The 27,124-nt window shown below is 42.1% G+C and overlaps 1 protein-coding gene across 1 annotated transcript in view; it reads right to left on the reverse strand.

Moving 5' to 3' along the window:
• LOC137422204 (protocadherin-16-like) overlaps window positions 1–27,124 on the reverse strand; it is a 169,954-nt gene that overhangs the window by 39,661 nt on the left and 103,169 nt on the right. The window contains exons 7-8 of the mRNA XM_078772677.1: window positions 22,637–23,060; window positions 9,655–10,232 (exon numbers count right to left, since the gene is read on the reverse strand). Of these exons, the coding sequence (XP_078628803.1) occupies window positions 9,655–10,232; window positions 22,637–23,060 (1,002 nt within the window). The remainder of the gene's footprint in view (window positions 1–9,654; window positions 10,233–22,636; window positions 23,061–27,124) is intronic.

Here is a 27,124-nt window from a genome sequence, read left to right on the forward strand (position 1 = left end):
AGCTAGCATTCATTCGGTATATAAACAAGCTAGCATTCAGTCGTTATCAAAACAAGCCAGCATTCACTCGGTATCAAAACAAGCTAGCATTCACTTGGTATCAAAACAAGCTAGCATACACTCGGTATCAAAACAAGCCAGCATTCACTTGGTATCAAAACAAGCTGTCATTCACTCGGTATCAAAACAAGCTAGCATTCACTCGGTATCAAAACAAGCTAGCATTCACTCGGCATCAAAACAAGCTAGCATTCACTCGGCATCAAAACAAGCTAACATTCACTCGGTATCAAAACAAGCTAGCATTCACTTGGTATCAAAACAAGCTAGCATACACTCGGTATCAAAACAAGCCAGCATTCACTTGGTATCAAAACAAGCTGTCATTCACTCGGTATCAAAACAAGCCAGCATTCACTTGGTATCAAAACAAGCTGTCATTCACTTGGTATCAAAACAAGCTGTCATTCACTTGGTATCAAAACAAGCCAGCATTCACTCGGTACCAAAACAAGCTAGTATTCACTCGGTATCAAAACAAGCTAGCATTCACTCGGTATCAAAACAAGCTAGCATTCACTCGGCATCAAAACAAGCTAGCATACACTCGGTATCAAAACAAGCCAGCATTCACTTGGTATCAAAACAAGCTGTCATTCACTTGGTATCAAAACAAGCCAGTATTCACTCGGCATCAAAACAAGCTAGCATTCACTCGGTATCAAAACAAGCTAGCATTCACTCGGTATCAAAACAAGCTAGCATACACTCGGTATCAAAACAAGCTGTCATTCACTCGGTACCAAAACAAGCTCGCATACACTCGGTATCAAAACAAGCCAGCATTCACTTGGTATCAAAACAAGCTGTCATTCACTCGGTACCAAAACAAGCTCACATACACTCGGTATCAAAACAAGATAGAATTCACTCGGTATCAAAACAAGCTAAAATTCACTCGGTATCAAAACAAACTAGCATTCACTCGGTATCAAAACAAGCTAAGATTCACTTGGTATCAAAACAAACTAGCATTCACTCGGTATCAAAACAAGCTAGCATACACTCGGTATCAAAACAAACTAGCATTCACTCGGTATCAAAACAAGCTAGCATACACTCGGTATCAAAACAAGCGAGCATTCACTCGGTATCAAAACAAGCCAGCATTCACTCGGTATCAAAACAAGCCAGCATTCACTCGGTATCAAAACAAGCTAGCATTCAATCAGTATCAAAACAAGCTAGCATTCACTAGGTGTCAAAACAAGCGAGCATACACTCGGTATCAAAACAAGCGAGCATTCACTCGGTATCAAACAAGCTAGCATTCACTCGGTATAAAAACAAGCCAGCATTCACTCGGTATAAAAACAAGCCAGCATTCACTCGGTATATCAACAAGCTAGCATTCACTCGCAATATAAACAAGCTAGCATTCACTTGGTATATGAACAAGCTAGCATTCACTCGCAATATAAACAAGCTAGCATTCACTTGGTATATGAACAAGCTAGCATTCACTCGGTATATCAACAAGCTAGCATTCACTCGCAATATAAACAAGCTAGCATTCACTTGGTATATCAACAAGCTAGCATTCACTCGCAATATAAACAAGCTAGCATTCACTTGGTATATGAACAAGCTAGCATTCACTCGGTATCAAAACAAGCTGGCATTCACTCGGTATATAAACAAGCTGGCATTGACAAGGTATATAAACAAGCTAGCATTCACTCGGTATATAAACAAGCTAGCATTCACTCGGTATATAAACAAGCTAGCATTCACTCGCTATATAAACAAGCTAGCATTCACTCGCTATATAAACAAGCTAGCATTCACTCGGTATATAAACAAGCTAGAATTCACTCGGTATCAAAACAAGCTGGCATTCACTCGGTATATAAACAAGCTAGCATTCACTCGGTATCAAAACAAGCTAGCATTCACTCGGTATACAAACACGCTAGCATTCACTCGGTATCAAAACAAACTAGCATTCACTCGGTATATAAACAAGCTAGCATTCACTCGGTATATAAACAAGCTAGCATTCACTCGGTATATAAACAAGCTAGCATCCACTCGGTATATAAACAAGCTAGCATTCACTCGGTATAAAAACAAGCCAGCATTCACTCGGTATATAAACAAGCTAGCATTCACTCGCTATATAAACAAGCTAGCATTCACTCGCTATATAAACAAGCTAGCATTCACTCGGTATATAAACAAGCTAGCATTCACTCGGTATATAAACAAGCTAGCATTCACTCGGTATATAAACAAGCTAGAATTCACTCGGTATATAAACAAGCTCGCATTCACTCGGTATATAAACAAGCTAGCATTCACTCGGTATATAAACAGGCTAGCATTCACTCGGTATATAAACAAGCTAGCATTCACTCGGTATATAAACAAGCTAGCATTCACTCGGTATATAAACAAGCTAGCATTCACTCGGTATATAAACAAGCTAGAATTCACTCGGTATATAAACAAGCTAGCATTCACTCGGTATATAAACAAGCAAGCATTCACTCGGTATATAAACAGGCTAGCATTCACTCGGTATATAAACAAGCTAGCATTCACTCGGTATATAAACAAGCTAGCATTCACTCAGTATATAAACAAGCTAGAATTCACTCGGTATATAAACAAGCTAGCATTCACTCCGTATATAAACAAGCTAGAATTCACTCGGTATATAAACAAGCTAGCATTCACTCGGTGTATAAACAAGCTAGCATTCACTCGGTGTATAAACAAGCTAGAATTCACTCGGTATATAAACAAGTTAGCATTCACTCGGCATATAAACAAGCTAGCATTCACTCGGTATATAAACAAGCTAGCATTCACTCGGTATATAAACAGGCTAGCATTCACTCGGTATATAAACAAGCTAGCATTCACTCGGTATATAAACAAGCTAGCATTCACTCGGTGTATAAACAAGCTAGCATTCACTCGGTGTATAAACAAGCTAGCATTCACTCGGTATATAAACAAGCTAGAATTCACTCGGTATATAAACACGCTAGCATTCACTCGCTATATAAACAAGCTAGCAATCACTCGGTATATAAACAAGCTAGAATTCACTCGGTATCAAAACAAGCTGGCATTCACTCGGTATATAAACAAGCTGGCATTGACAAGGTATATAAACAAGCTCGCATTCACTCGGTATATAAACAAGCTAGCATTCACTCGGTATATAAACAAGCTAGCATTCACTCGCTATATAAACAAGCTAGCATTCACTCGCTATATAAACAAGCTAGCATTCACTCGGTATATAAACAAGCTAGAATTCACTCGGTATCAAAACAAGCTGGCATTCACTCGGTATATAAACAAGCTAGCATTCACTCGGTATCAAAACAAGCGAGCATTCACTCGGTATACAAACACGCTAGCATTCACTCGGTATCAAAACAAACTAGCATTCACTCGGTATATAAACAAGCTAGCATTCACTCGGTATATAAACAAGCTAGCATTCACTCGGTATATAAACAAGCTAGCATCCACTCGGTATATAAACAAGCTAGCATTCACTCGCAATATAAACAAGCTAGCATTCACTTGGTATATGAACAAGCTAGCATTCACTCGGTATCAAAACAAGCTGGCATTCACTCGGTATATAAACAAGCTGGCATTGACAAGGTATATAAACAAGCTAGAATTCACTCGGTATATAAACAAGCTAGCATTCACTCGGTATATAAACAAGCTAGCATTCACTCGCTATATAAACAAGCTAGCATTCACTCGCTATATAAACAAGCTAGCATTCACTCGGTATATAAACAAGCTAGAATTCACTCGGTATCAAAACAAGCTGGCATTCACTCGGTATATAAACAAGCTAGCATTCACTCGGTATCAAAACAAGCTAGCATTCACTCGGTATACAAACACGCTAGCATTCACTCGGTATCAAAACAAACTAGCATTCACTCGGTATATAAACAAGCTAGCATTCACTCGGTATATAAACAAGCTAGCATTCACTCGGTATATAAACAAGCTAGCATCCACTCGGTATATAAACAAGCTAGCATTCACTCGGTATAAAAACAAGCCAGCATTCACTCGGTATATAAACAAGCTAGCATTCACTCGCTATATAAACAAGCTAGCATTCACTCGCTATATAAACAAGCTAGCATTCACTCGGTATATAAACAAGCTAGCATTCACTCGGTATATAAACAAGCTAGCATTCACTCGGTATATAAACAAGCTAGAATTCACTCGGTATATAAACAAGCTAGCATTCACTCGGTATATAAACAAGCTAGCATTCACTCGGTATATAAACAGGCTAGCATTCACTCGGTATATAAACAAGCTAGCATTCACTCGGTATATAAACAAGCTAGCATTCACTCGGTATATAAACAAGCTAGCATTCACTCGGTATATAAACAAGCTAGAATTCACTCGGTATATAAACAAGCTAGCATTCACTCGGTATGTAAACAAGCTAGCATTCACTCGGTATATAAACAGGCTAGCATTCACTCGGTATATAAACAAGCTAGCATTCACTCGGTATATAAACAAGCTAGCATTCACTCAGTATATAAACAAGCTAGAATTCACTCGGTATATAAACAAGCTAGCATTCACTCCGTATATAAACAAGCTAGAATTCACTCGGTATATAAACAAGCTAGCATTCACTCGGTGTATAAACAAGCTAGCATTCACTCGGTGTATAAACAAGCTAGAATTCACTCGGTATATAAACAAGTTAGCATTCACTCGGCATATAAACAAGCTAGCATTCACTCGGTATATAAACAAGCTAGCATTTACTCGGTATATAAACAGGCTAGCATTCACTCGGTATATAAACAAGCTAGCATTCACTCGGTATATAAACAAGCTAGCATTCACTCGGTGTATAAACAAGCTAGCATTCACTCGGTGTATAAACAAGCTAGCATTCACTTGGTATATAAACAAGCTAGAATTCACTCGGTATATAAACACGCTAGCATTCACTCGCTATATAAACAAGCTAGCAATCACTCGGTATATAAACAAGCTAGAATTCACTCGGTATCAAAACAAGCTGGCATTCACTCGGTATATAAACAAGCTGGCATTGACAAGGTATATAAACAAGCTAGCATTCACTCGGTATATAAACAAGCTAGCATTCACTCGGTATATAAACAAGCTAGCATTCACTCGCTATATAAACAAGCTAGCATTCACTCGCTATATAAACAAGCTAGCATTCACTCGGTATATAAACAAGCTAGAATTCACTCGGTATCAAAACAAGCTGGCATTCACTCGGTATATAAACAAGCTAGCATTCACTCGGTATCAAAACAAGCGAGCATTCACTCGGTATACAAACACGCTAGCATTCACTCGGTATCAAAACAAACTAGCATTCACTCGGTATATAAACAAGCTAGCATTCACTCGGTATATAAACAAGCTAGCATTCACTCGGTATATAAACAAGCTAGCATCCACTCGGTATATAAACAAGCTAGCATTCACTCGGTATAAAAACAAGCCAGCATTCACTCGGTATATAAACAAGCTAGCATTCACTCGCTATATAAACAAGCTAGCATTCACTCGCTATATAAACAAGCTAGCATTCACTCGGTATATAAACAAGCTAGCATTCACTCGGTATATAAACAAGCTAGCATTCACTCGGTATATAAACAAGCTAGCATTCACTCGGTATATAAACAAGCTAGAATTCACTCGGTATATAAACAAGCTAGCATTCACTCGGTATATAAACAAGCTAGCATTCACTCGGTATATAAACAGGCTAGCATTCACTCGGTATATAAACAAGCTAGCATTCACTCGGTATATAAACAAGCTAGCATTCACTCGGTATATAAACAAGCTAGCATTCACTCGGTATATAAACAAGCTAGAATTCACTCAGTATATAAACAAGCTAGCATTCACTCGGTATATAAACAAGCTAGCATTCACTCGGTATATAAACAGGCTAGCATTCACTCGGTATATAAACAAGCTAGCATTCACTCGGTATATAAACAAGCTAGCATTCACTCAGTATATAAACAAGCTAGAATTCACTCGGTATATAAACAAGCTAGCATTCACTCCGTATATAAACAAGCTAGAATTCACTCGGTATATAAACAAGCTAGCATTCACTCGGTGTATAAACAAGCTAGCATTCACTCGGTGTATAAACAAGCTAGAATTCACTCGGTATATAAACAAGTTAGCATTCACTCGGCATATAAACAAGCTAGCATTCACTCGGTATATAAACAAGCTAGCATTCACTCGGTATATAAACAGGCTAGCATTCACTCGGTATAGAAACAAGCTAGCATTCACTCGGTATATAAACAAGCTAGCATTCACTCGGTGTATAAACAAGCTAGCATTCACTCGGTGTATAAACAAGCTAGCATTCACTCGGTATATAAACAAGCTAGCATTCACTCCGTATATAAACAAGCTAGCATTCACTCGGTATATAAACAAGCTAGAATTCACTCGGTATATAAACAAGCTAGCATTCACTCGGTATATAAACAAGCTAGCATTCACTCGGTATATAAACAAGCTAGCATTCACTCGGTATATAAACAAGCTAGCATCCACTCGGTATATAAACAAGCTAGCATTCACTCGGTATATAAACAAGCTAGCATTCACTCGGTATATAAACAAGCTAGCATTCACTCGGTATATAAACAAGCTAGCATTCACTCGGTATATAAACAAGCTGGCATTCACTCGGTATATAAACAAGCTGGCATTCACTCGGTATATAAACAAGCTTGCATTCACTCGGTATATAAACAAGCTAGCATTCACTCGGTATATAAACAAGCTAGCATTCACTCGGTATATAAACAAGCTAGCATTCACTCGGTATATAAACAAGCTAGCATTCACTCGGTATATAAACAAGCTAGCATTCACTCGGTATATAAACAAGCTAGCATTCACTCGGTATATAAACAAGCTAGCATTCACTCGGTATATAAACAAGCTAGCATTCACTCGGTGTATAAACAAGCTAGCATTCACTCGGTGTATAAACAAGCTAGAATTCACTCGGTATATAAACAAGTTAGCATTCACTCGGCATATAAACAAGCTAGCATTCACTCGGTATATAAACAAGCTAGCATTCACTCGGTATATAAACAGGCTAGCATTCACTCGGTATATAAACAAGCTAGCATTCACTCGGTATATAAACAAGCTAGCATTCACTCGGTGTATAAACAAGCTAGCATTCACTCGGTGTATAAACAAGCTAGCATTCACTCGGTATATAAACAAGCTAGCATTCACTCCGTATATAAACAAGCTAGCATTCACTCGGTATATAAACAAGCTAGAATTCACTCGGTATATAAACAAGCTAGCATTCACTCGGTATATAAACAAGCTAGCATTCACTCGGTATATAAACAAGCTAGCATCCACTCGGTATATAAACAAGCTAGCATTCACTCGGTATATAAACAAGCTAGCATTCACTCGGTATATAAACAAGCTGGCATTCACTCGGTATATAAACAAGCTGGCATTCACTCGGTATATAAACAAGCTAGCATTCACTCGGTATATAAACAAGCTATCATTCACTCGGTATATAAACAAGCTAGCATTCACTCGGTATATAAACAAGCTAGCATTCACTCGGTATATAAACAAGCTAGCATTCACTCGGTATATAAACAAGCTAGCATTCACTCGGTATATAAACAAGCTAGCATTCACTCGGTATATAAACAAGCTAGCATTCACTCGGTATATAAACAAGCTAGAATTCACTCGGTATATAAACAAGCTAGCATTCACTCGGTATATAAACAAGCTAGCATTCACTCGGTATATAAACAAGCTAGAATTCACTCGGTATATAAACAAGCTAGCATTCACTCGGTATATAAACAAGCTGGCATTCACTCGGTATATAAACAAGCTAGCATTCACTCGGTATATAAACAAGCTAGCATACACTCGGTATATAAACAAGCTAGCATTCACTCGGTATATAAACAAGCTAGAATTCACTCGGTATATAAACAAGCTAGCATTCACTCGGTATATAAACAAGCTAGCATTCACTCGGTATATAAACAAGCTAGAATTCACTCGGTATATAAACAAGCTGGCATTCACTCGGTATATAAACAAGCTAGCATTCACTCGGTATATAAACAAGCTATCATTCACTCGGTATATAAACAAGCTAGCATTCACTCGGTATATAAACAAGCTAGCATTCACTCGGTATATAAACAAGCTAGCATTCACTCGGTATATAAACAAGCTAGCATTCACTCGGTATATAAACAAGCTAGCATTCACTCGGTATCAAACTAGTATGCGGCTCAGACAAAATGATTACATTTTGGTGAATATCCAGATCTGGATCTGAGAATTTTTAAGTGATTCTTCACCATTGACAAAAACAAAACAACCACCTTTAGAGGCCATTTTTCCCCACAGAGCAGGTGTTGGCCTTTTTCGGGCACCGTGGTCCAATTTTTTGAAGCAATGTTTTATGGCCGATGCCCTTCCTGCCACCAACCCTGTTAGTTGCCTCTTGCAACACACAGGGAATTACCAGTGAACTGGTACTCAATTTGCCGACCTCGGAAGGATGACAGGCTGAGTCAACCCCCTGGCGTTAATTCAGCAATTGACCGGGATTCGAACCCATGGATCCTAGGATACCAAGCCGGCACCCGAACCGCTAAGCCAACATCAGGCTATTGACAAATGACAGATGACAGATTGACAGATTCACCATTGACAGATGGGGCTAAAACAGATTTACATTATGATATCTCAAAACGTTGTGGTTGGATTCGGACGAAATTTGCTCAAGAGTTTAGGTGTGTGACATGGACGAAGTGATTCGATTTTGGTGAAGATCCGAATACGGATCCGGATACGAGAAGTTTTTTAAATTGACAAGTGATTCTTCACCATTTCGTGATTGGGCCAAAAACGATGTGTGTCATATTTCAAAAAGTTGTGGATGACTTATATGACAAAACTAGGTCGATGAGTTGGTTCGGTGACAAGAACAAGCCAATTATAACTGGTTCAGGTCCTGATCCAGATCTGGCCTGTCAGTGGGATACAAAACGTAAACTGTTCAGCCTGGCACAGGTACACGCTCTTCCGAGTGAAGTTCTCAATGTGTGGCCGTGGGTATTCCCATCTCTACCCTTGTCTCCTGATGTTGGGAGCCCGCTTGGAATCCCATTCAACACGTTTGTGTATCATTTACTCATGTCTGCGCAATTCATGTTAAAATGCATTGTCCTCTCATATATTTGTGCTTCCAGTGATGTAAAATCTCTCCCATAATAAACTTTGCATAAAAGTAAAAAAAATAAAATTAAATACCGTCGTATTCACTTGTTGTGAAATTATCCTTGCTTTCCTTCGGACGAAAATCTAGCAGCATTTACTCAGTGAAAACATGTGAACATGAGTTAGTTTCACATGAAAAGCAGAAAGCATGAACATTTTGAACTAGTTCATGGATTTTCTCCTGGCTGTTTACGGTTTATCTGCACAGTTACATTTGTTGGTTACCCCAATACCAAATTCAGCTGTGACACACACCTGTGTTTGGGTTTATGTGAAATGGAGACTCAGGCTGTGAGCGAAGTGAGAATCGAAGTTGGCCATTATGTCCTGCATCTGGGTCGTATGCCTTAACTCGACCAACCGGCAGTCCAATTGGTCCATTTTCAGGAACTGAAAATAAATGTGGACCAACACCATCCAGGATTATCGGTTTGTTGTCATTGGAGTCCTGCACAACGACGTCAAGGTCCAGACTGGCATCGTGACCGAACCCATCATGAACCTGCACCGTCAGTGCGAGTTGAGAATCCTTTTCGTGGTCCAGAGGAGCTTGAACGCTCAGCACACCGGTCCACACCCCTAGCCGTAGTTTTGCAGTGGTGGGGCTCGCGAGAAGATGATAATAAGGCTGTGTGCCTGGACACAGTCCTGAGACTCGTAAGCGAAGAATTGTTGTTCCAGGTTGGACGCTTTCGCTGACCCGGACTCTGTATGGTGCTAAGCCTGGCCAGTGGAGATCGCAAGCAGACGAGGGAAGTTTGGTGACCATCAAATTGAGAGGAGTTGCAAGCGCTGGCTGTCTTCCATCACGAGCCTCCAACAATACCTCATACCTGAAAATCAATTGACACAATGTGCATGGAAGATTAAAATAATGATGATGACAAATTTACAAAGTAAAACGATAATAAAATATCACTACAAGATCAATAAAGCAAATTAAAATCACTGACGAAGAAAACAAAGTGCCGAGAAAAAAAAAAATAGACATGATAATTATTGACAAACTAGTATAAAGCCAGTCAAATATGATGGGCTAGAACACTTTATTCGTGTTGCAGAATAAAGGTGGTGAAGGTGGTGAAAAGATATAGCACATATACATCTTTTGTAAGGGGTGGGGGGGGGGGGGTGACTTTGATAACTTTAACAAACATTTACACCCCTCTCCTGGTCCCCCATGCCCCCAAATGAGGCCGCGGCCACATAGCTTATGTTACCCCCCCCCCAGGCAAAGTTGTATTTGTACCCTGAGTGAAGTATATGATATACCACAGAGGGCGGTGAAAGATATACCACATATACATCTTTTGTGGGGGGGTTAGAACCATCACAAATATCAAATTACCTTTTTGTTGAATATATGCTGGTCAATGTACCATTCATCACGTTTCTGAGTTAAGTATAATGACTTTCAGGAAGAAGAAGAAGCCTTACCACCAACTTTGCCCTCTTCCATTATTGTTTTTTTTATTTGTGTTCAAATGTCTGGTGATTGTTTTGTATTTATTTATGCGAATGTGTACTTGTATATAACTGTCATTAATCAAAAAGGTGTAGGCACTATAGAGATTAAAAAAACAAAAAACAACAAAAAAAAACTTTAATTTGAAATTTTAATTTAATTTAATTTAATTTATTTTTGCCTAAAACACTCCCCGGCACTCACTGATGAACCTATGAAAGTTTGACGAAGATCCGTTCAGCCATCTCTGAGGAAAATGTAACACACAGACAGACAGACATAGATCATACAGATGTAAATGAACACTCGTTTTACTCTGCGCGTGTTGCACATCACGTACAGTGAATTTCACCTCCCTTTGCCTGGTATTTATTGTTATTTAAAAAACGCTTCTGTACACCACCCTTGAGGCTCGGTTTGCAAGCCACCGTCTACAATTCCAATAGAAGAGACAAAATTACTCTTTTATGGAAAATGTTTTTCCGAGTTTGTTTTATCCTCAAAAAATAGACCGTTGTCCTTTGAAAACACTGCCTTTGAAAACCTACCCTATGAAGGGGACAGACATCTGTACAAACACACAAACGGACATTGTGTTTTCTATGGTAGATAACAATTACCTTTGCCGAAGATGGATGAAGCTTATGTTTGTGTCTGTTTGTTTGTCTGTGAGCAGGATATCTCAAAAAAGTGAAGGACGAATTCGGACTAAACTTGATGGACAGGTTGGGTGTGTGACAAGGAAGAATCGATTTAAAGTTGGTGAGGATCCAAATCCGATAACTTTTTAAGTGATGCTTCACCAACCAGAGACGATAGGGCCAAAAGCGATTTGGAGCATATTTCAAAAAGTTGTGGTCGGATTATGACAAAACTAGGTGGATGAGTTGGTTAGGTCTGGATCCTAGATCCATTGGGATACAAAATGTAAACTGTTCAGCCTGGCAGAGGTATGCTCTCTACCGAGTGCTCTTCTAGTTCGTCCGTCCCTTCGCGCAGTGGGACAAGAGGTTTTGCAATCGCTTCTGTGTGCGTGTCTCTCTGTCCGTCTTTTGGGGCCATAACTTTTTATCATTTGAGGTTTTCTCATCAAATTTTCAACAAGCCTTTAATAATGAGAATATAGAGAAAATAAAAAAAAATTGGTTCAAAATATAAATAGACAAAGTCATCATGACTATAAATAGCCCTTATTTGCCCGTCCACAGTGCGTCAAGCACAAGATGCTCCATTTTATTAACCGCTTCCGTATTTCTTTATTTATTTACCATTAATTTTCACGTGTGTTTGTCCAGGCCATCACACTTTTTTTTTTACTAATTGAGCTTTTGTCATAAAATCTTCAACAAACCTTTATTATGAGAAATAATATTGAGAACACAAACGAATAAAATGTCCAATTTTTTTTTGAATAGTCGTTTTCGTCAAATTTTGTTCGGGTACAAAGCGGACACGGATGGAGGCTTTGCATTTTGAGATGCTTTTCTAGTTTTTATCTGTGAATAGCTTGGTTGCATATTGGTTGCATATTGAATATTGGAGCATAGACAAAGAAAAACCTAAACGGATTAAAACAAAACATGGCAACAATAGCAGAACACTAAATGCAATAAATGGCAATAATGCGCCTTGGAAAATACCTTTGGACTGTTGTCTATCCCCTCGGTGGGCTGAGCTCATATTGGGCCTCCACGGAGGTTAAATGATTGGCACATGTTGATTGATCAATTCCAGCCAATCAGAGATGGTTTAATGAATGACTGAGCCAGTTTGATGAATCAAGTGTACGTTATTCCTAGCGTCCATCCAAATAGAGTTTGAGTAAATATTGGGACAGAAATTTGGCAAAATAGATTTATCCGAGACGAGCATAAATGACTAGATCTCCAGACAACTCGATAGTGGTGAGTTGGGAGGATGCAAGATGTCCCACTCTACCCGAACCCACCACATAGATAAATCATCCTCGTACTTCTCTTCAGTATACTAAACATTATACTTTCAGCCAGAGAACCATCGAGTGCAGACGCCGAACATAAATTCAGGAGTGAGGAAGTCATACTGGGAGACATCTTGCCCCACCTGTTTTTCCAATGGTTTCTTTCCCCCATTTCATCCCACCATAAGTAGAACGAGTTGCATTAACTTGTTAATTTTGAAGTTTTAGCCAAAGAGCTTCGGTATTTAAATTGCTTACTGTTCAAAGAAACGTGCGGAGTGGATTTTGTTTGGAAAGATGGAAGGTCAGTTGTTGAATAATGGCATCACTTTGTTCAAGCAGATGTTCATGTAAGTGCCTACTTGAGAGTGGAATTCCTAACAAGCACAGTATTCACCGATTGGCCATAAACTATATGTGTATACTGTTCCGATGCACAAGCATTTCCTGGTGTTTACATAAATCGAAATGGTTGCTAAAAGCAGGGCCTTCTTAAAAAGTTACACTCACCTGCATCTCACACTCCACTAAAGTTATGGAAAGGTATTAAGGGGGCTAAAAACAAGGCAATAACATTTGTATCAACCATAACTAGACCCTACAATGTGTCTCAAAACAGTAAATCTCGACTAGCAAACCGATATCAACAGATTGGGACAGCACAACCGTACGATACCCAGGAGACCAATGATCCGTATGTCCGATCGCACAAGCGCAGACACCCAGGAATGATAAAGGCACAGGCCAATACCTCTACCATTCACCCTACAGGTTCCTCAACAGAAGCTTAAACAAACCAGCCAGGCCTGGGTTTATGTAACAACTCAAACCAGGATATGTGCGTTTCCACACACAATGGTGAATGTTGTGTTTCCAAAGTCAGTGTTATATGTATTTTGTACATTGAATAGTTGCGAAAATTACAACATGTTGTTTTATTTTGAACAGTATATTATTGTTACGTTTGTGGGGGTAAGGATACTTTAGTCCGGGTAGATTTGTACAGATTAGCATGCTCCGATTGTCATGAAGAAGAAGAACCACCTCGATGTAGTATAAGTAGGGATCCGGTACACCGTGTTCGGATTAAGTGTATCTTCGTCCCCATTACGAGGAGTGGGGTATGTTAATTAGCTCAGGGATTATGGGTAATTATCCCTTGTACATTTAAACTCACTAATTAAAAAGCTAACCGGAAGTCATGCATCAAGCCCTACTGCTGACAACCCCGACTTGGGAAGCGCACAGGTCGGGCAGGCCGAGGCCACGCCCCGAGGAGCTGTGATTGGGTGGGATTTTGATTGAGGGGAGGACTGGTAGGGAGCGACTCGCTGATTGGCGAAGCACCCCAGATGACATCACAGCCTGGGTGATAAAAGAACACGCTTGCGGACATTTTGCCCTCTTCCCTTCTCCTTGGCTTCTTGCTCTGACCGACCTTTATCGCTTTTGGGTGCCTTGGCGTTTTGGAGATGAGAGCGAAGGGTAGTTGTTGCCGCTCTTGCCCCTTCTGATTTGGGCACCGTCACGAGCGGCCGTGTTGGGATATCTTGCTGGTGGTCGTGCAGAGGCACAGCCGCGGCTCGGGGATTGTGGTTTTCCGTGCAGAGGACGGGTGGAAGAGCGGGCTGCACGCGGCCCATTCAATTCACGCGGAAGGCTTGTTTTGCGCCAGCGGGCGCAGCCTAGTGAACGAGGGCGTACTGAGGCCTAGCAGTGTGGGAGCGAGCAGATTTCCTGCCAACACCAGAGCCACGTCCAGACTGTGCGCTCGAGGCCTGGACGAGTGTTGACGAGACGCACCGGTCGAGTGAGCGAAGTGCAATTAATATTACACCTTTTATTTTGACATAATTATATTTCCCTAAGTCCGTGTTTGGGTCTGGTGTGTAGGGTTCCTCAAGTTAGGAATTTAGTTTATGGTGCGTTTCTTTGTACCGGCATTTATTTAAATAAACCTGTTATTTTTGTACATTTTAAACCCGTTTTCGTTTGAGTTATTTTTTTTGCAGGTTTGAGGACTGCCGGTGGGATCCGTGAAGGTAAGCGCTCCGGTTTACCCCCTCCCTCTTGCTCCCCCAAGGGTATTCTCCACTAATTTTTTGAACTGAACACCTCGGAGTAACAGCTTGTTCGGCTATTCGTTCCTTGGACAGATTTTAATCGCAAGGAACGCGACATTATTTTTAACCCACATTCCACATTGATGTGTTATGAGTTATAGCCTTTTGAAGAAAAAAAACAAACCCCAAAAACACTTAATTGTCCAATAACTTTCCAGAAGATTTCCAAAAACCAAAAACATTTTCTCGGCCGAATGAGAGACGGGGCGTCATCAAGCATCGCTTGCCCTGAAATAATGCAATTTGAAATTATGTGCAAATAACAGATCAGGTGCTACACATAGCATACATGCTATACACATAGCAGAGGTTCTGCTAAAACTGTTACTTGGCGAGGTTTACAATCCTGGACGGGTCGCCACTCCGACACAGGAAGTAAGGGCAGGAATTTGTAATTTGTTCAGAATGCCGGTGATGGCTCACCTACTCTTCCTGAAGGACACCGTGGGATCTTTAACATTCACCAACTAATTCCGGCAGAGGCGACGCCCGTTTAACGTCCATCGGAGGGACGAAACACCAGGATGACAGTTTATAGCCGGGTCGTGATTCAAACTTAGGCTGGACAGTTTGGAGAGTGTGCGTGCCTCGATGCTATCCTGTCAGGTGCAAATCAGGTGTCAGATGATGATCACATTTCAAAATTGGTATAATGATGCAGTTTTATTCTATCAAATGATACAGCAACATGAGGACGATGCCATGATGATATGTTATTGCATGGGTATCGTTCGTTGGGGATCGGTGAAGACCCCCATGTTGTTAAGCGGTGCCGAGCACTTCGTTCTGTTGGAGTGCTTATTTGAGCGTTTAGAATACAGCGAGTCACTTGGCAAGCAATATCAAGCTGCTTGTTAACGGAACATGCCCCTGGTGTTGGTATAGCACAGGCATGATGGACCGAATGGCCTCCTCCTTCGTCGGATATATATGTTGTTAAATACAGACTTGGCATTTAATATGGAATATATTTTTTTTCTTGACTTGGGTTTACTTTCTGAACTTAGTATATCAATCTGGTGAGTTTATTTTACCCTTTGGTGATGTCTTTGTTGAAAGAACCATGTCACTGATTGTCTTTCGCAGCAAGAAGTCAATAACAGGATTATATCACAGGTGGCGTGACAAAATGTAAGGACAGGTACATTTGACGATTGGCTTCACAATCGGGTATATAAGGGTTGTTGCGTTCTGTATTAGTGGAAAACAACTGCTGCACGTCTACAAAGGTTATTGCCGCTTCCTCTGGAGATGGTCCGTCAACTTGACAATGCTGTTTGTCATGGAGTGGTGGCTTTACGAAATTCTGGCATGAAACAGCTTGCTATTGCTCGGCAGTATGGCATCACTCAAGGTCAGCTGTCAAAGATCCTGAAACGAAATGCTCAGAGGGGTGTCCCTACTCCAATACTGAGGCCAGGACGTCCATGCAGAACCACAAGGAGAGATGATCGCCAGCTGCACCGGTTAGTCTGCAATGGCCGTATCAAGTCAGCTAATCGGCTTCGGGCTGCGTGGCAGCAACTGACAAATGTGCCTGTATCCAGAAGGCTAGTCAACCAACGACTGGTTCAAGCAGGCTATCGTGCCAGGCGTCCCCTGAGAAAGCCACGCTTGACCAGACAACACAGCCAGCGCCGATTGCAGTGGGCCAGAGAGCACAGTCAATAGCAGCCAGGACACTGGAATCACGTGACCTTCAGTGACGAGTCTAGATTTCTGGTCTATCGTCAAGATGGCCGCGTCCGAGTGTGCAGACAAGTGCATGAAGCCCACAACGATGATTGTATAGTGCCAAGAGTCCAAGCTGGAGGTGGTGGGGTGACCGTTTGGGCTGCTTTTCATGCAGGGGGCAAAACTGACCTGGTTGTTCTGAATGGAAACCTGAACCAGTTCAAGTACAGGGTCATTCTGGAAAAAACATTGCTTCCATTTGCTCGTGCAGCCTTTCGAGGAAACTTTGTCTTCCAAGATGACAATGCACGGCCTCATCGTGCTCGCATGATCCAACACTTTCTTGCTGACCGTGGTGTAGAGCATACGGAGTGGCCTGCCATGTCCCCGGATATGAATCCGATAGAGAACTTGTGGGCAGAATTAACGCGTCAAATCGACAACTTGGACCAGCAGCCGACCTCTGTGCGTGAATTGCAGCAGACTATTGTCACTGCATGGCAAGCGATTCCTGTCCAAACCTTGGCAAATCTCGTAAACAGCATGCCTCGACGTGTACGTGCTCTCCTGAATGCTCGTGGGGGTTACACGAAGTACTGAACTGTAATTTTACTGTCCGTAATCTCAGCCATAATTTAGCTTTTGTTTTTGTTGAAATTTTTTTTGGCTAATGTGCAAAATAAAGAGATACTTCTGGAAAACGTACAGAAGTTTAACACAGTACTGTCCGTGAATTAAGTTCGATATCAGTTTACATCACTTTCAAGGATCAATTTATTTGCTTCGAAATGTCAAATGTGGTTTTTGTTTCTTTTAAAGGTCACATTAACAAAATCTAGAATAATTTCAACATAATTCCAATGAACTTTTGGTTCTAAGTCATCTTGAAAAGTAAGTTCACTCCCACAAAAAAAATATTCCATATTAAATGCCAAGTCTGTATATAAACAGTTGTAGTTAATGGGCAAAATAAAATTAGGCGGTGTATAGATACCGGCCGAGCTAAACACTCAGGGAGCGAGGAGGGGGGCATTGTTAATGGAATATTCATCACATCCATTTTAGATTCAGAATAGCGAATAATTTTCAACAACACATGAAGAGGAAGATCAAAATAAAAATAATTTATTGTCCTCACCATCCCTCTCTTTTCTTTATTTTGATCAAACCGTCTGGTGTGTAAGTATTAGACATGGACAAGCAATATCAGGAGACAAAGCAGGCAAGCAGGAAACAAACTCTGAGGTCTCCTTGTCTCTGCCTTTGATTAATTGATAAATAAACGGGGATTTCTGTTTCCTCAGCATAGTTGTGATGGCTAATCTTTAGAGCAAGAACAAACAAGGATTCCTGGGAGATCCTGCCCTCTGTGCGGGGATAGCCAGCGTCGCAGGTTGGCATTTGCAATTTCACCACGTGTGCTCCTGTACCCATATACACAAACCGATATTTTCGCATCAAACCCTTCCCGGGAGTTCCAAGAATCCACCGTTGTTGGTTCCATTGAAATCCGTTAATCCATTCTCAAGTTATAGCAGAACAGACAAACAAACGCAGCTTCATTTATAATACTACTAGTACACCCGCTCACTACGGGAGGGGCAGGAAGGGTCATTCCTCTTTGGGGTATATAGATTACAGTCGATCGGGTCTATGATGGAAAGGTTGTTTTCCTCAAATAACAATAATTCCTTGTGTGCTATCATCGTGTTTTTTTCACTGTGTCGTTTCTCTCCTTGATTTATTATTGGTCCATTCTTTGCATTTCTTTTAATAATAATGTTGGTTGGTTAATGACGGGCTGCACCTGATGGGCTTAATGGGTCAATGCGTACCCTGTTTGGTGGCCTGATCAGTGGATATTTGTTTTTAATGGCTTGAGTTTGTGTGGAGTCACTGCAGGGGCACCCCCGACATAGCGGTATCGAGATTAAAGGGTCAAAACAGCCAAATCACTGGGGTCCTCGACTGAGGGTCCAGCTTGTTTGGAGGTGTTGCATGCATGTGCTCACACCTGTGCGGTCGGTATATGTGCGTTTGTGGCCGTCGGGTCTCAAAAACATTGGGTGTGTGTTCATTTACGAAGTTTTTTGTGAAGAGATCGCCAAGTGGTTTAAGCATTTGATCAAGCACTCCATTCAAAACCGTTAAGGTATGGCTGGCTTGGCAAGCACTAGCTAGCTGCTTGGTAAATGATCCACAACCCAGGCTACCTTCCTTTCAGTTTCGTGTTAAACAGCAGGAGCGAGTTTCAAATGTTCGCTACGAAAAACGCCACGTTAGTGCCAGGAAGGGCCATGTTATTAACCCAACATTTGTGGGGTATATAGAGTAAAGTAGATCTTCGCTCAGTTCTGTAAGTAAAACCTACCTCACAGATGTCGGGATTCCTCCAAATTTCTTTGTTTATTGTTATAAAAAGCATTAGCGACTGTTTAAAAATCTAATCATACGTGTTTGTGGTTTTTAATATTGTTTCGGTTTTGTGAATAAAGGATGACCCCCCCCCCCCCCCCCCCCTCGTAGGTAGTTGCACCACAACATGTAGCCTCGCTTTAGTTCAGTTATTTCTTAGTAAATGTAAGCGTAGTCTCCTTTCCTGTGTTAGTTTGCGTTGAGCAGGCCAGTGAGTTAGGTGTTCTTTGAGCTGGAAGGCCACGTGCTAGGCCTGGAACAAGTCTGGCCAGGCCGGAGGGAGGAGCTGCAGGGGGAGTGGCCGGTAAGCAGCGAGCAGCCAATCGGAGCCCAAGGGGAGTGGCTCACAACGGCGGCGAGAGGAGGGGCTTGGAACATTCGGCTAAGGCTGGGGAGGGGCCATATAAAACCCTGCCCCGAGCCCCCCGCAAGAGACAAGAGAGAGAGAGGGAGAGAGAGAGACAGAGCTGGGAGAGACGTGGTGGTAAAAGTGGAGTGTGCCCTAAAAGTCGTGGTGGTTGAGTCGGAGATCAAAGAGACATTGTAGCCATGAGTGGATTGAATTGCTTGTTATAGCCTCGCTGTACATGAACTCTCCCCGTGCCCTGTGCCCTGCTGTTGGCTGTATTAATCGCGCTGTGTGAAGATGACCCATTCCGGGCCACAGACACGTGATCTCCTTGCCTGCGCTCCCAGCACACGTGCCGTGAACACCAGAGGGCCACGCCGGGCGAGCTGTCCGGGAGCGACCGGCGTCAAGGCGCGTTTGGCGCGCAAACTTGTTCTTCCTCCTTTTTCCCCGTGTGAGTGAGTGGGCCCTTTGTCTGGGCATAAGTTAAAACTGTTAAGCATCTACTCTGTGTCCCTTCCCTTTAGCCTGATCATTGTACATTATAAATAAACCTGTGTTCTTTCTTCAATTTGATTGTTCCCGTCCTTTCCATCTATTGGCCTAGCATCGTACGAATAAAACCGCTCGAATCGGGTTCAATAAAAGTAATGGCACGAGTCACGTGATACGCAAACCACTCGGCGTACTCGATTAGCGTGGCTTGTGCGAGGTCCGGTCCCCGTTTTCGTGGCAGTGTGGGTACCAAAGGTACGTGTGGAATCGACCCGATACCCTTTTCCACACTCGCTGCGGGAGTGGTGATTCGGCCTCGTGGACACGAAGACCCGAGGGGGAAAAGTGGTTTAACCCCCCTCTCTGTACATCGACGGGCTTCGGGAGATCCGCAACAATATTTTTACTTCTGGTAGAGGCCATTGGGCCATTGCTCCCACAAAAACGCCATTATAAGCTATTTATAAACGTTGACTCGCCATTTGTTCAAGGAGGAAAAACTCCTTGGGGAGGTGGGATATTATTGGTATTAACATTGTTTTGTAAAAACATTAATATTACGCTATTATCGTTAGTTTTGTTATTAGAAGTGGCCTTGGAAATACGCCACGATAAAGCTAATTTAATATGGCTATACACCTCAGCACTCAACCCCATTGATGGCAATGGAGGGAAAACCCTCCTTGGGGAGGGGAGGAAATGAATGCGCTGCAACCTTCTTTGTGTAACCCTTAGTCATCCTGTCAAGTTTGGTTGAGATTGGATAAGTAAGGACGGAATGTATCACGGTCAAAAAATAATCGGACAGACAGACAGACAGGCAGACACCAAATTACGTATTTTAGTATGAAAGATGTAAACGGTGGTCACCCCTTGCATTAATCCATTCCGGGGTTTATCATTTATCAAGTTGGTCTGAACGGATAAACAACAGAGGCCTTTTCACGGTGGATTTCGATTAGCTTGCCGTCCGGACTGATGATGCCCGCCGTCCAGATTTGAGGACCCTTGGCACTATAATTATACATTCATCTCTCATGCAACAATAACGAGATAAACTTTTCTTACCCGAAGAGAAGAAAACTCCCTTCACTCCTTTAGAGTTTAGAAGATAACTTGAAGAAACACAGCACAACAGTACAATGCCTATCTACTTCAGTCCTCATGCACAAGTGACACATTTTCAACGCATGCGCCCCATGCACGTGTCTTAAAACACGTGCTTGCTCCAACTAACAAGATCTAGCACGTGGACAACCTGATACCGGTCTATTTTATTAACAAAATGACCGCCCTGAGGTCAAAAGCTGTGACAAAATCCGGTAACGGGCTAATTGGGAAACGCACATTTAATGCACTATTGAAAGATCAACTCGACACCTCTTATCCATGTCATCCTCCGCCACGATTATATCAGAACGAGCCGATCCGTCACCGGTCAAGGATTGTATAACCCCAATATGGGGCCATTCATAAATTAAATAACGATGTTTTTTTTTAGGGAGGCGCATACTGTGCATGCCGATAGGCTTGATTAGACATCTATCTATAATTCCAGTAATCTCTGTGTGTCTGTGTGTCTGTGTGTTTGTGTGTCTGTGTGTTTGTGTGTTTGTGTGTTTGTGTGTTTGTCTGTGACCGCTGTTTCTCGACAACCACAGGTCCGATATACTTTAAACTTGCCAGGTATATTGCTGGGGACCCGAGGATGTGCCTTTTCAAGGTTTCATATTAATCGGACAAGTAGTTACCGAGCTATGGCGATTTCTTTACCAAACTCCGCAAGCCGTTCGCTTTGGACCAAACCATTTCATGTAAATAGAGGGGGGGGGGGGTTCTGTGGTCGTTGCGAATGGACCAAACCATTCATGTAAATAGAGGGGGGGGGGTTCTGTGGTCGTTACTGCCACGTGGTTTCAAAGTTTTTTTTTGTTGTTGTTGTTTGCACGCATGTTTTTTTGCACCCACGTACGGGCACGCCCTAGGATGTTTACACACACACACCCCTACACAATTTTTTTTTTTTTTTTTTTTTTGGCAAGGAACGGGCACCCACGTACGGGCACGTCCTAGCTATGGCGTAGTTAAGTAGTTACCGAGCTATGGCGATTTCTTTACCAAACTCCGCAAGCCGTTCGCTTTGGACCAAACCATTTCATGTAAATAGAGGGGGGGGATTGTCACCGTACTCGCAAGCCGTTCGCTTTGGACCAAACCATTTCATGTAAATAGAGGGGGGGGGGGATTGTCACCGTACTCGCAAGCCGTTCGCTTTGGACCAAACCATTTCATGTAAATAGAGGGGGGGGATTGTCACCGTACTCGCAAGCCGTTCGCTTTGGCTTTGCGAATGGACCAAACCATTTCATGTAAATAGAGGGGGGGGGGGGATATAATTTTAGATATATATATAGTACGGGCACGCGGGCCGCACCAAGGAACGGGCACCCACGTACGGGCACGTCCTAGTTACTAACAATTTTTATCCAACATATGATTATATTTTTCGGTGTCCCTAATCGTGAGTAACACTCGGCTCAAACAAAGCCAATGGAAATCTGACGCAGCAAACCCAGGCAGTGTATAATCAGCAGAGGACTACACTCCACAGGCCTGCTGTTTTAGGTCCAGCAGAAAACCAAGATGGCAGCCATATCATTTCGTCTGAAAAGTGGGGAAGGGAAGGGGACAATCCATATGTTGCCCCCCCCACCCCCACTCCCCCAAGTCAATAAAGTTGTCCAAATGTTATTAAGAAGTGCGATGCTGGTACGTACCTGCCATCTGGTACATCGTGCTTTTTGAGAAGGTGCACACCTCCTGTTTCTGCATTCACGTAAAACAGTCCACCTGGATTACGAAGCATCTTGTATTGAATATATTTTGCTGAATCTCTGCCTTGGGGTTGGGCACGGGCTGAGTAGAACAACCCATCACTTCGCAATGACATTTGGCTCAAAAGGACATGACCCTTGGTTCGGGGAAACCTCGGGGGCTGATTATCTCGCAGAACGGTCAGACGAACGGAAGTCGTCCAAGCAGACGTTGGTCTCCCCGGGACCCAGGCCGTCACCCGGATATGGGATTCCAGCATTCCACAACACGGTTTGCGACCCATCGTCCTCAGCATTCCTGAAATTGGGTCCAGTGTCAGGACTCCCTCTGGATCTCCCTCGGACAGCAAGTACTGGACGGTTTCTCCTGTCAAACAGAGACAACAAATAAGATTTCATTATCGAGTATACAACCTTCGTCCCCACGTATGATTTTGCTCACACGTGTAGTTGGCTCATTTCCGGGGGAAGTCGTGTGACGTTGTTTGGCTATTAATAGCACATACATGAGACAAAACGAGGAAGAAACATTACAGGGGTGTGACACATTTCCTTACGCTTTAATCCATCACCATGACGAGGTGCTTAATGTGTGAGTGTTTACCTGTAGCATAATGTTATATATTACGAGTAAGACTCTCCTTCACAAAGCTTGATTGGGATGAGCCATGCCAGTGGATCATTCCCATCACCTACTGCCAAGTCTACAATGTCACGTGTTTTGCATAAGTTGCACAATTCTTCCCACTTCTATGCTGGGAAGGGGACTGAGATGCTCGAATACTCTGGTGGATTTGAAAAATCTCAGCTATTTCAAAAAGAGTAGGCCAATGTGTGTTGTAGAATGAAGCAGGGCCACTGCTCCGGAAAGAGTACGGCCACAAACGCACATATACCGACCGCACAGGTGCGAGCACATGCATGCAACACCTCCAGACAAGCTGGACCCTCGGTCGAGGACCCCAGTGATTTGGCTGTTTTGACCTTTTAATCTCGATACCGCTATGTCGGGGGTGCCCCGGCAGTGACTCCACACAAACTCGAGCCATTAAAAACAAATATCCACTAATCAGGCCACCAAACAGGGTGCGCATTGACCCATGAAGCCCATCAGGTGCAGCCCATCATTAACCAAGCAACATTATTATTAAAACAAGTACAAAGAATGGACCAATAATAAATCAAGGAGAGAAACGACACAGTGAAAAAAACACGATTATAGCACACAAGGAATTATGATTTGAGGAAAACAACCTTTCCATCAAGTATTCCGAAAATAAAACCAAATAAAAAGCAACCAACCTAAACAAAGAAATATTTAATACAAACAAGGAAATCATAGTATACAATCCGGGTCGGTGTAAGCAGCAGACATTTCCTAGTTAAATAATCAAAATAAACTTTTAGAATTAAGTGTGTTTGCCGTTGGAAGCCGATGCAGGTGCTTCCAAAGGACCATTTTGGGAAATGTACAATTCTCCACAAGCTCGTCTGCTTTGGCCTGAACTGCACCCATTCCTTTAGGGCCCAAGGAATGTACCACGAACGAGAAGAGAATCTTCACTAAAACTTCATTCCAGAACAGGAGGCAAAGAAATATCCTCACGAAGCTCGAAGTTGGAGCAAGCGCCCGACATGGACGATGAATGCGCGCTGGCCAAAACATGGCGCAGGAGAACTGGTACAACCTAGCAAGTTAAGAAATGACAAAACGAGCTAACCAAGCCATTTAATCATTCTGAAAGCAAAGATGAAATACAAGAAGAAATCATTTCGCCAAATCCTGTAAGCATCTTCCATTTTTAGGTCACGAATGACAACGAATGACACATTTATTCAATCTCGACAGAATCGCACCCACCACACGATAGGCCCAAAATAAAGCGGACTTCAAAGTTAAATTAGCATAGTCAAGATGGCTCATTGAAGCAAACTTTACACTAATCCTAAACAGCACATAACACATAAACAAACTAACCGAGGAAGTAACAACATTCAGTGCAACCTTGGCCTTGTTCATATGCAGTGCCATAAAAGGCAGATATAAACTAGCCAGCACTTCCACACATCCTCTTCTTTTATCAAATTCACCGTATTGTCTTGGAGGCTGAGCCAACCACCAATGATGTCTCAACTAATAAATTAAACTTCTCAACTTCACTTCGAATCAGTTAGTGGAAACCACGTCTGCTAAAAATAAAAAGAAGTAAGAATTGGAAAAAAATATTCCCTCTAAAAACAAAGCATTTGTCTCAACACGAAAGTGACCTCTGCCCCCAATCATGAAAAACTACCGCAACCGTGTCCAATTTCACCTCCCATTTCTTCTCCACACACAGGATCAACAACACAGGATAGCCCCCCGCCCTGTGCCCACTGACCACGCCGCCCCCTCAATTCACCTGCATACAATCATATACCTATTATGAAACCTTTGAAGAAAATCAGACACACAGCCAACTCCACCTGTTATCAACAATTAAGATTTTTCTAAAATTAACAACCAATCTACTAGCATAACCAAAATCATTAAAGATACAGTGTCCTCAAGATCACCTTCATGGGTTGCACCGAGAACGATGTCGTACCTCATAAGCTAAACACGAAATCCACATGATGCTGGCACTAATAAATGGCTAATATATCAAAGGAAGCAAAGGTTCGAAGGTCAGGACAAACAATTAAGGTGACAGCGAATGTCCCGATCACAAACCATGAGAAGTTGGAGAATAACGAGACAAACGAGCAAGCAGATTAGCACGACCACATGAAGAGCCATACAAAACTTCAATGATGTGACCTCAGCCAAAATAAATAAAAAAACAAGTACAGATACATTCAAAGTACACCGCCCCCATACCAAATAAATAAAGAGCATCCTCTAGTGCGGCATTGCCGGGGCGTCTTTGGCACCCGGCAATACCGCCATGCAGCGCAAAGAGATGGTATTGGGAGGGAGAAGTGTACAATAATTGATTGATTAATTGTGAAATTAAAATAAATATATAATAATCGTAAAATAATAAATTTCTTAATCAATTGGCTAATAGCTTACCTAAACCACCACCGTTTCATCCCAATCTGTAACTATAAAAAAATAATTAAATAAGTCATTAATCGAATAATTAAATAATTAATTGATTAATCAATAAATCAAAAATAGCCTTTACAGCCAAATCACTTGGTCATCGTCATGTCCAAATATCAGCTCCCTAGCTCAAAAGGTGCCTGAGATATTGCCCAGAAGAGAAAGGAAATAAATAAGTACTTAATTGATAATAATAATAAAGTAATTAATCAATTAATTGATTAATCAAAAAACTAAAAATATTGTTTTTGCCAAAGGACTTGCTCACTACTGTGCCGAAATTTCAGCTTCCTAGCTCAAAGGATGGCTGAGATATCGCCCGGAAAAACAAACAAGAAAACAAACAAACAAGAAACCGGAGTGAAAACTGAGTACTCCCTTTCAGCGTGCGTCATTGCCGAGCCCCCTTCGGTGCCCGGAAATGACGTCATGCAGCGCCTGGAGATGGCGTAGGAAAGGAGCGGTGTACAAAAATCCTGGGACATCTCACACGCTTTAATAAGATGTAGTATAAAACAACCGGTCAGATAGGCTGAACAGATGTAACCATGTCACGAAGCAACACCAACAAGTCCGACAACCAAGAACCATATAGTGATGATAAATAATGTAGAAAGAGTCTCTGATTGCCACCTGTAACCATCCAGTACTGGAGCAGGCATCTTTATACAATGATTAATTAATCAACCCACTTCATCTATAGAAAAGTCAGAAAGAGTATCACAATCAATAGCAGCTCTTTGAATCTCTCACGATGTAGCTGAGAGTCTATGGGCCTATCACTTTCCCATGGCAGACAGGTCGATGGTCTCTCTGTCTTCTTCCACCTACTTTCTGGTCTTGCACCCTCTGCTCTTCCTGTGCTTTGTCCCCCCAGGTTTCTGCAGGGCACATAAGGTCCAAGATCAACCCGCTTCTCCTGAAACTACGTCAATCCAGGATCACTGCTCACCTCCGCTCATTTATTTGTTTCTCTTTTTTCCCACCTGTGGAATCGACCTTCATACTCTCTTCAATCTCATTCCTCCATCCAGGTCTTCAAGACAGCTGTTCACCACCATCTCAGATCATCCCCAAAACAAAACCATGATCTTTTCTACCCTCGTTAACCCCACCCAAAGCCCTTCTCCTTCCAAATTTCCAATTTTACCCTCCTAAGAATTTCCTTCTGTATCCATCTTGTCTACCGCATACATCCTCCCCTATTGCTTGTCGAAGTCTTCCTCTACTTCACCCTTCCACCCTACTGTTGGTGTTTCCCCCTTTCTTTCTACTGTTCCTTTTGTTCTGTTGCATCCTGATCCATTCAGTGTTATTGCTCTTCCATGAGCCTTGACTTTGTA

The sequence above is a fragment of the Myxine glutinosa genome, chromosome 2, assembly GCF_964187855.1.
Source record: "Myxine glutinosa chromosome 2, kmMyxGlut1.1, whole genome shotgun sequence".
Taxonomy (NCBI): Eukaryota; Metazoa; Chordata; class Myxini; order Myxiniformes; family Myxinidae; genus Myxine; species Myxine glutinosa.